Here is an 11,386-nt window from a genome sequence, read left to right on the forward strand (position 1 = left end):
TGTATGGACAAGATGTTTGGTGAATAATTCCTTGGTGAGACATAAACTCCTGAAACTGGGATGATAAGTATTCTAAGGCATTATCACTACGAAAAGTACGAATAGAAACACCAAACTGATTTTTTATTTCAACAAAGAAACTTTTGAATATAGAAAATAACTCAGAACGATCTTTCATTAAGAAAACCCAAGTACATCTCGAATAATCATCAATGAAACTAACAAAATAACGAAATCCTAAGGTGGAACTGACTCTACTAGGACCCCAAACATCAGAATGAACTAATGAAAAAATAGACTCTGAACGACCCTCGATACCACGTGAAAATGTGGCACGAGTGTGTTTCCCAAGTTGACACGACTCACAATCTAATTTGGACAAACTAGATAAACTAGGCACCATCTGTTGCAGTTTAGATAGACTCGGATGTCCCAAACGTTTGTGAATGAGGTCCGGAGGATCTGTAACAGAGCATGCTGTGAAGGAATTTGAAGAGGTAAGATAGTAAAGGCCTTGTGATTCATGTCATGTGCCAATCGTCTGTCCCGTACTGCGGTCCTGCATGAGAAAAAAATCATCAAAAAAGGTTATTCCACAATGTAGGGCACGTGTCAAACGACTAACAGATGCTAGATTAAAAGGGGAACCAGGGACATAAAGAACAGAGTCTAGAGTGACAGAAGATAAGGGTGTGGCTTTTCCAACCCCTTTTGGTTTTGTTTGTATCCCATTGGCCAAAGTAATAACAGGAAGAGATTGTGAATAAACAATATCTGACAGAAGTGATTTGTTACCAGAAACATGATCAGAAGCGCTCGAGTCCATGACCCATGATCCATGAGTATTAGACTGTGAAACACAAGCAAAAGAATTACCCGCAACAACATCATGTTGAACTACCGAAGCTACTTGTGGAGACATTTGCTTACTTGCCCGATATTGAAGGAACTCATCATATTCTGATTGAGCAATATGAGCATTATGGGATGGTCGATCAGGCGGAGCAACAAATGCTTCTTGTGAAGATGTATGCTTACTTGCACGATTACGAAGGAACTCATTATATTCCTTTAGAGTAGCAGGATCATAACTGGGTGGTGGACCATGCAAATTATGACATATGTCACGAGTGTGTCCAGACTTATGACAATAACTACACTTGGATCTAGGTTTTCCAAGTCGGCCTCCTCCTCGTCGATTCTCCATAGATTGATATACTCGTTTTTCTATAGTTTGAGATGTGAGAGCAGAGGAATCAAAGGTCGATGATGAAACTACTTTGTGGCTGGGAGGCGCAGCAATACGAAGTAGACGAGAGAATAATTCATCAACTGTAGGAATTGTAGGACTAGCTAAAATCTGATCACGCACTGAATCATGGTCAGTAGAGAGTCCAGCAAGTGTAAGAACTAGAAACAACGTCTGTCTGTGTTCTTGTTGTTTGTCCACATTTTTAGTGATTGGCATCAACGTGTCAAATTCCTCCATGACTGATTGTACCTGACCCAAGTAAGTAGACATATCGGATTCTTGTTTCTTTAAGCTAGTCATTCTAGATATCACATCATAGAATCGAGATATATCACTAGTATATAAAGCACGAGCCTTTTCCCAAACTGAATAACATGTTTGGGATGAGCGGCCATAGGAGACTACATAATTGAGCATCAACCTTCTCCCATTGTGCTTTGGCATTATTATCTGTCTCACTAGCCTTTGTCTTTTCATCTACCACACAAGTATTGTTGGTTAAGTGATCATGAATGCCTTGCCCCTTGCACCATAACTCAACCGAGGAAGCCCAGGCTAAATAGTTTGAGCTTCCCATTAATGGTTCTGAAGTGATCATAGCACTTGAACTACCTATATTCTTGGAGCCAAAAATATCAATCCCTAAAGACATATTATGAATTTAGAGAGATGAAAAAAAAAATAATAAAATAAGGCTGGTCCTGGTCAGAATCTGGAAAAAAAAAAAGGTTGCAGTCGCCGGAAATTAGGTCTGACTGCTCGAAACTGGTCGGAATAAGAAAATAAATATACAGTCTGCCTCGGAATGGAGAGGCGACCGTAATGAAAAAAAATTGGTCGAAAAACTGGCCGGAACAGGTCTCATGCGCCGGCGCGTGGATCTGTCAACTCGCCGGAGAAATTCTTCCGGCGACGCGTGACGGCGCGTGTAGCACTGGTTTCCGGCGGGGATGATTGGGGTTTGCTCGCCGGGAAGTTCCTCAGCTAGCGGTGGTGTTAGTTTTTGAAAAACAGTGACGGAAAATATTAAATACCTGGACAGCCACTAGGTTACCGAAAAAAAAAACTGTGCGATTTCTTTTTTTTTTTCTCTCACAATTGCTCTGATACCATGTGAGAAATATAGGAAAAGAATATTATTGAATTGTTGTTGTAATAATTACATAGAGAACCCTATTTATAGACACTATATAATACAATTCCTTACCAAATAGGAGACTATAAACTATTCCTAGTTTGTGTAGGATTGTGGTTTCCTATTCTATTCTAACAATAAGGTTGTCCTGAGTCAGGACTGCTTGATTTGCAACTAGCCAAGTGAAACAAGCCACCTTATGAGGTATTGTCCCTTTCCAGATCATCTTCCATGGACACCATTCCTTGGTTTCAATTGAGATATCCAACAGCTTGTATGCTGCTTTCACCCTGAACTTGCCATCTTTGTCCAACTTCCATAACAATTTGTCTTCCTCAAAATTAAGACTCTTAGCTTGTTCCAAGGTATTGTAGAACTAAATCATTCTCTCCACTTCTCAGTCATTGAGGAGTCTTCTGAAGGACAGATTCCAACCTTGTGCATTTTTTACCTTTGAGATAGTAGCTAGCTTTTGTATATTGAGGTTGCAGATGTCTGGAAATTGTTGCCTCAGAGGTGTTTGCCCCACCCATACATCATTCCAGAACATGGTCTTTCTGCCATTACCCACTTTGATCACAAAATTACCCCACATTTTTTGCCACTGATTTCTGATAGTCCTCCATAGTCCCCTTTCATAAGGAGTTTTTACTTCCTGAGTAGTCCATGGTCCTTCCCTACCATATCTTGCAATAATGATTTCCTTCCATAGGCCCTGCTCATCTGCTGCCAGTCTCCATAGCCATTTTAACAGAAGGCTCTTGTTTTGTGCTTTCAAATTCTTAATTCCTAGACCTCCCTCTTTTTTGGTTGTTATGGCAGCCTCCCACTTGACCAAATGATGCTTCTTCTCCCCTTCACCATTACCTTGCCAAAGAAAGTTTCTCCTGATAGCATCCAACTTTTTGATGATCTTCCCATGAATGGGGAAAAGAGACATCATGTAAGTTGGCATGGCATCAAGAACACTATTGATCAGTGTGACTCTGCCACCCAAAGATAAGTATTGACTTCTCCAGTTAACTAGCTTCTTCTCACACCTTTCCACCATAGAGTTCCATATGTTCTTGGACTTACTCTTAGCTCCCAAAGGCATTCCAAGATAGGTGGTGGGAAGCTCCCCTATCTTACCACCTAAAATGTTTGCCAAAGTACTGATTTCTGGAACTTCATTCATAGGATAGATAGAACTCTTTCCCCAATTTATATGAAGTCCAGAAACTGCTTCAATCAGGATGAAGATAGCCCTTAGGTGTTGTAGTTGTTCCTTCTCTACTTCACAAATACCAAGGTGTCATCAGCATATTGTAAATGGGAAATAGACACTCCCAGAGAGTTTCTTTCATTCACAGTGAAACCCCTGATTATGTTATTCACCTAAGCACTCTTCAACATATCACTTAAACCTTCCATGGCCAAAATGAAGAGAAAAGGAGAAAGGGGGTCTCCTTGTCTCAGTCCTCTCTCAGAGGGAAAGAAGCTAGTTGGAGAGCCATTTATCAAAGCTGAAAACTTCACTGTAGTTATGCAGAACCTCATCCATTTTATCCAGGTGTTGCGAAACCCCATCCTCCTTAATGTTCTCCACATATGTTCCCAATTCAAGTGATCATAAGCTTTTTCTATGTCTAGCTTGCATAGAATCCCTGGAACTTTAGATCTGTATCTCATGTCCACACATTCATTAGCCACCAGTATTGCATACATAATTTGCCTGCCCTTTATGAATGCCATTTGTTGTTCATCCACTAGCTTTGGCATAACTTTCTTGAGTCTCTCTGTTAGAATCTTTGATATGATTTTGTAGATACTTCCAATCAAGCTAATTGGCCTAAAATCTTTCAATTCGGATGCTCCAAACTTCTTAGGGATCAGGGCTATGAAAGTGGCATTGAAACTTTTTTCAAAGTAGCCCTGGTCATGAAAATTCTGGATGGCAGCTACCACTTCCTGTTTTATCTCTTCCCAGCACTGTTTGAAGAAGGCCATTGTGAAACCATCAGGGCCTGGTGCCTTATCCCCTGCACATGAGAACACACAGTTTTTAATCTCCTGCTCTTCAAATTGGGCTTGCAGAGCTGCATTATCTTCTTCATCTATCCTGGATTGACCTCTAGGGTTGAACTGAGGTCTCCAGAATTCTGTCTCAGTGTAAAGTTTTTGGTAGAAGGTAGTAGCTTCATCTCTGATCTCAGCTGGTTCAGTCACATTGGAACCATTTATGATCAGTTTATCAATGTTGTTATACCTCTTGTGACAATTAGCAGTTCTATGGAAGAACTTTGTATTCATGTCCCCTTCTTTGAGCCACAATGCCCTAGATCTTTGCCTCCAAGCCACTTCCTCTCTCTTGGCATTTTCTTCAAATTCCACTGTCAATACTGCTCTTAAATAGGACTCATCATCTTATAGGATTCTCTGATCTTGTATCAGGTCCAGCTCAGCTAGCTGGTTAAGGATGCTCTGTTTTTGCATACCTAGGTTTTCATGTATTGTTTTACTCCATTCTTTCGACTTGACTTTCAGTAACCTCAGCTTGCAAGCTAAAATATGATCTGGTTTTCCCACATAAGTTGCAGAGTTCCACCACTCTTTAACTCTTTCTTTAAAGTCTTGAGTTTGCAGTCACCAATTCTCAAACTTAAAATTAGAGGTTGATCTCTCCCAATTACCACATTCCAACATCAGTGGATTGTGGTCGGAAGTTACTCTAGGTAAGATTGATTGTTTGATCTTAAAGGCTACTTCCCATTCCTCAAATATCAGAAATCTATCTAATCTTGCTGCAATATCATATCCATCCCCTTTCCTCCATGTGAATCTGCCACCTACAAGAGGTAAGTCTTGCAGTTCCATGTCCTCTATAAATTCAGAAAATTCTTCCATCTCCTCGTTGAATTTGCTGCAGTTTTTCTTCTCAGATGGGAATCTCACTACATTAAAGTCCCCAGCCACCACCCAAGGTCCATTAAATAGACCCCTCACTGCCCTAACTCTCCCCATATTTCTTCTCTACTATTTGGGGCATAGACACCTGAAAAATGTCATCCCAAATCTTGTGCTTTCCCTGTGAACTTACAAGTGATGTTGTAAACCCCTACTTCACCCTCCCAGATACTACTATCCCACAGGATATGATACCACCTCTTGTCCCCCGTGCCTCTAGTTGTGCATATTTCACCTTCCTATTTGCCCACAAATCTTTTACAATCCTGCTTATATCTCCATTGATTTTTGACTCCTGGAAACAATACACATCTGCCCTCTGTGTATTCATCAAGTTTTTGATTTGCAGCCTCTTACTTGGGTCATTGAGTCCCCTTACATTCTATGAGACTATGTTAACCTTCATTAAGATCATCTATAAAGCATCCCCCCTACTCCTTGTACCATAACTCACAAAATTACTCTTTGGTTCCAAATTCTTGAGTTCTTTCGGGACCTTTCCTACTGGAGTTATAGGAACTATTGCTCCCTCCGCCTTCTTAATAGTTTGTCTTTTACTGTTGATTGCCATAAAGAGGTTCAAAGCCACCTCTTCGCATCCAATGAAATGTACCCCAAATTATTTGCTGAGTCTGATTATGTTTTCTTGGACCCATGAAGAAATTTCATTCTCTATTGATGTATCAGTTCCATGCTCATTAGAGTTTAGTGGTAAAATATCTTCAATTGTGCCTTCCCCCTCTGCCTTTTGATCCAATTGCATATCGCTCACTGTTTGTATCTCTTGATCTGTTCTTTGTTCTTTCCTCTGTTTGGATAATGGACATATCGTCATCATCACTCAGGTCTGCAACAAACTCGAGATTGTTTCCCTCATCTCCCAATTCAAATGGAGTTAGGGCACCTTCTCAACCCTATTCCATTAGAATTCTGCAATTTGCTTCTATTTCATCACGTAAAGGCTCAGAAAACCTTTCACTGTCACTAGGCTTCTTTTTTATTTGAGCTGCATCTTTATCCGTTGCTTTTTTTCCCTCCTTGTCTCCGTTGGACTTGTTTGAAACTCCAACACTCTTATCCACACCCAGTCTCTTACTACAACTTCCGGCCAGCAACCTGTGATTGGACTCCACCACTCTAGGTTCAGATGCATCTTCTTCCAAACCCATGTTCCTGCCATGACGTGCTCTGCAACCACTTTTGTGGGTAGCTCGAAAAGGAAGTGTATGTCGTTCATAGCGAAAACGCTAACTCCTATGGCTGACTTCCAAGTGTTGCAAGCCCACCTTCTTACATCATTGAGGATTGGTATCTCTCGAAGTGTGCTCTGGAATTTACCGACAATACATCTCTTGAGGAGATCTGTCTCCGATGTCGGTGTTACGTTCACTACATTTAGGCGGTCACCTTCCACCAGTATGTGTGCCTTCTTCGTGGATTTTGTCGTCCATCTATTGTTCCTTACTGCCTCCTTAAAAGATACTCCTAGTGCCTTCCCTTTGTTAGATTGTGTTTTCTGCTCTGTTGTAGGCTCATAGGTGAATTTTGCTATTTTATGAGCAATGTTTCCCCAACCCGTGTTGTAAGATGATTCCGGTGTAATGATGACTGCTTTGTTTTGTCCTTGAATAGCAATAAAACTGATATATCTGCCATTTTCGTTGTATTTAAGGGTGCAAAAGAAATTCGAGTACAAGTCCTTTACTTTCCATCTTTTGACAGAGTCCCCTTGGACCTTCGACGCCTCAATAAATACTGAAATCAGCCATCTCAGGACTTTAATGCTAATCTTCACTCTCTTCATTAAATTCCTGCTACGTTCAGTCCACTCGTACCATGTTTCTGCTCCTTCTTTACATCTGGTGATTTCATAAGACTTGAAACCTGCGTTATAAAAGATGGTGTTTTCCCCCATTGACATGATCATAAGGCCAAAGTCATATAGAATTGATTTAAAAATGCTCTCAGACACGATTTTCGAGGTTAGCCAACTTTCAACATAAAGTCGTACTTTATCACACCTTTGGGGGCCAACATATCATATGTAAAAGTAGTTTCCCCAATAAGCCACTTGAATTTGATACACTTCTGATTTGGGGGATGTTAGCATGATGGACAGCTCACAGATCATGAATTTAATAGTGAATAATTGTATATATTAATGTAACTATATAGTGATGTATATAAGTGTAATATTAGAGATTTGTTGTAGTAAATCAAAGAGAATAAAGTTGTGATAGAATAGCAGATTTGGAGGGGTAGAATAGCATTTAAGAGGGATAGAATAGCAGAAATTTGACTAGTTCCACATTTCACTTTACACAAAATAAAAGAAAGAGTCATTTGACAATTAAATATTCAAAGTGAAGGCTTGAGATCAAAAGCTAGCACAAAACTTTAAGTTAATGACCAAAAAGGCAAAAAGTTGCAAATGACACTTAGATAAAGATGGAGAAAGAATAGTATCATATGGAACCAAGAAATACATTCAAGTTGCATGAGTGATGAGACCTGATCACCAGGAGAGTAACTATAATCAACAATGACCTGCAAATGCTTAAAATAGGGCAGGTCAAACATAAAAGAGAAACCTGAGCAGAAGATACACTCCATAAAATGGTAAAAGTAACATTTTTTAATCAAGTAATAACATTATTAAAAAGGGAAAGAAACAAGCCTATATACAGCAAGTATACTAAAAGGTAGAAAACCTCACAAAAAAATGGTTTCCTATGAAAGACCCAGTCTTCTATACCTATAGGGAACCTAGTGGGTGCTCCAAAAAGAAATAAGAGATAAACCGCTTTTCCTCAATAGTACAAATCCTTCTCTAACTCCATCAAAAGCTCTCCTATTTCTCTCTCCATATGGTCCACATAAGTGCTAAAGAAGAAACATCTTATGCCCTGTTTCTTCTCTTTAGTATTCTAAAGGGGCCTTTTGGTACGAGGGATAAAGAATAATTATTCAGGGATAAAATGTGCAATTATTGTATCCTATGTTTGGTTAGGGGTATTAGTTAGTTTCGAGATTATTTATCCCACCATTTATACTATAATGATGGGATAAGTTATCTCATATATATATGGCGGAATAACTTATTGTTGGTTTTTAGCAAAGATATCAGGGAAATAGCAAAGAAAAGCTTTGAGAGAAAAAAAATACAATGTTATCAAAGAGAATTATTTTATTAACAACTCAAAGACATATATTTATAGCTACAATTCCTACTAACAAATAGAAAAATATGCTAATGATTAAATCCAATCACAAAAAAGTAGAAAATTAACTCTTATATTCACTTAACAAAATAATCAGAAATACTAAAAACTAGCTACCGATAGATTTACTGCAATCTTTTAGAGATAATCCAGCTATCTATTCTATTTCAAATATCCCGAGACATATCTTCAACACTCTTGCTTGGATCGGGAAATATAGATGGTAGTCTTGACTGGTATTTACCTCGTAGCCTGTCAATTCATCTTTGGTCTTGCAAGGCTTGTGCTCATCTTCTGTTGGATTAAATAAGAAGTTTTTACCTCCCATTTTAACTCGTAAAATCTCCTATTTTGTGGCATCAAAGATTCGACAATACTTGTCTGAACTTGTTTTGATTGAAATAGTCCTTTTCCCTTTTGCAGGAATATAGTCATCATTCCCAATTTTGACTTTCTTATTTTCCATAGACATGAACTCTTTAAAAATATTTTTGTCATAGGTCATGTGGTTCATACAACCACTATCAATTATCCAACATTCTGACTTCTTGGTTGAAAATATATTGCCACAAATAAGCGTTCTTCTTAATCTTCATTGGTGACTTGGGCATCTGCTCATATTTCTGAGATTTGCTTTTGCAAGTCATATCTTCATGACCAAGTTGGTTGCACATCTTGCATTGTGCATCTTGCCTCTTTCAACATTTAAATGGAGGATGACCTTTTTGCCACAGCACTGACAAGGTGATGATATTTCCTTGAATTATTACCCTTGCTTTGAGTCATGTGGTTGACTGTCAAGGCTCCTTCAACCATACCAACTAGAAGATGTCATATTTACTAAGGTTGATCTTTAGGCCTGACACCACCTGGAACCATGTCAATACTTATCTCAAGAAGATCAACTGAACACTATCTGCATCACAAAACACATAAGTCTCATCTACAACCAAAAAGTGAAACACCCTAACAAAACTTTGTCCACCAACAACTATAGAGAAACCCCTCAAGTAACCTCCTGCCATAATTTTATTTGTCATCTTGTTCAATGCTTCCATCACTAGAATGAACAGCATAGGGGACAACCGGCACCTAGTCTTAGTCCTCTTGAACTACCAAAAAAGCTGCATGGACACCATCACAAGGACCGAATACCTTATTGTTAGATGCAAAATTTGATCCATTTCCTCCATCTCACACCAAAACATATCCGGTGAATGTTTTTAAAGTAGATCAAACTCTAACACTGTCAGGAGGATGAACATCATGAGAACTATTGTTCTCTTAGACTAACATGAACATACTTAAAGCACATGTCATCATGTGCAGCACATACACATACACAGAGGGGGAGAAATAATATGCAAAGCAAGTGTTATTATTTCATAGGCAGAGCAGGTGATAATAATAACTTTTTTCTGGCAGATGCATAGATGGAAAACCATGTGTTAAGCTGGTGGAACATACCTCTGAAAGTTGCTTCTCTTCACTACACAAAACAGTTGTGTCAGAGAGATCACAGTGATTTGCAAAATCAGCAAAGGGAATCTACAATGTGGTGAACAAACTATCAGGCACTTCATGCACCCAAAAAGTAGTCATCCTTAAAACAGTCGTAAAAGATTTAACCTCTCTAGAAGTCAAAATAAAGGAGCTCGCTGAATGAATGTCCTTCCAACAATTATCATCAGACACAAAACAAACTAATATAAAATAGAGTTAATACCTCAAAATCACCTTTAACTATCCACGTTTTGTCAGTATAATATTCAAACTTTAGGGTGTTGTTACACCACCACCCACCTCTCTACCCCATCCCAAACTATAACATTTCGTATCAAAAAGACATGCAGTGTCAAGCTAAGTTGCTCAGACTCGGGTGCGGGATCCGAGAAGTATGCGAATCCGAGAGTCGGATTCGGCAAAATTTAAATTTTAAGATTCCTGGGTGCAAATCCGAGTATGGATACGGCTAATTGGTATATATAATATAAGGTGTAATATTATATATACTTGGTATAATTGCTTATTATTTTTAGAATTATATCAATAACAACAATAATAATATATCTAGTATAATCAAATAAGTGGATATATATATATATATATATATTTATATATATATATATAATATCATTAAAAATATTTGTAAAATATATATAATGATTAATTGCATATTTTGGTACAATTGCATACAAAATAAAAGGAGTATAATTGTTAAAGAAGAGAGAAAATATAATAAACATGAAAAATACAATGAATTTTATAAAAAAGGACAATTATTTCGAGAAACCCTTCATCTTTGGGAGTTCTTTTTCAAGAAAAATTGAAAGACTTTATACTTCTTCAAGAAAGATAAAAAAGACTATGTATTTCCTTGTACTTTTTCAAGAAAACTTTCTTTCTTCTTTGTACTTTTCTGAAGCTTTGTCCTCTTTACTTTCTCAAGCTTCATCATAAAAATAGCTCCTCCTCTCTAAAGACGTCGCCGGAAATTAATTTTTTTCCCAAATCTTTTCTCGACTCTAGTCAAAGTGTTCGGATCGGATTGACTGAATCCAACACGCACCCCACACCCGCGCCCACACTAGTGTCGCGTCGAGACGGGTTTGCCTGCAAATATGGAGAACCCGCACAACATAGGTGTCAAGTGGCATGGAGAGTGATTCCTCTTTGTAGTGTCTAAGAACTAGAGAATAGGTCAAAAAGAGCATCTACGTGGAATTTTACAGTCAATTCTTTTTTCTTTATTTTGGTCAACTCCATTAAAAAAGCATAACACGCACAAATTTATTTAAGTAGTTCTATGTTGCGCGGACTCTTCATATTTGC

At 38.3% G+C, this 11,386-nt stretch overlaps 3 protein-coding genes across 5 annotated transcripts in view; all 3 read right to left on the minus strand.

Moving 5' to 3' along the window:
• The window catches only part of LOC125873752 (uncharacterized), a 29,535-nt gene extending 18,526 nt beyond the window's left edge, over positions 1 to 11,009 (minus strand). Inside the window, exons 1-3 of the mRNA XM_049554615.1 lie at positions 10,995 to 11,009; positions 10,022 to 10,102; positions 7,845 to 7,880 (exon numbers count right to left, since the gene is read on the minus strand). Coding sequence (XP_049410572.1) covers positions 7,845 to 7,880; positions 10,022 to 10,102; positions 10,995 to 11,009 — 132 coding nt within the window. The remainder of the gene's footprint in view (positions 1 to 7,844; positions 7,881 to 10,021; positions 10,103 to 10,994) is intronic.
• LOC125873377 (vacuolar protein sorting-associated protein 27) overlaps positions 1 to 11,386 on the minus strand; it is a 1,193,133-nt gene that overhangs the window by 355,011 nt on the left and 826,736 nt on the right. The gene's annotated exons all lie outside the window — the stretch shown is intronic.
• The window catches only part of LOC125873368 (uncharacterized), a 414,450-nt gene that overhangs the window by 47,497 nt on the left and 355,567 nt on the right, over positions 1 to 11,386 (minus strand). The window lies entirely within an intron of this gene.

Source organism: Solanum stenotomum, chromosome 8 (assembly GCF_019186545.1).
Source record: "Solanum stenotomum isolate F172 chromosome 8, ASM1918654v1, whole genome shotgun sequence".
In the NCBI taxonomy this organism is placed as follows: domain Eukaryota; kingdom Viridiplantae; phylum Streptophyta; class Magnoliopsida; order Solanales; family Solanaceae; genus Solanum; species Solanum stenotomum.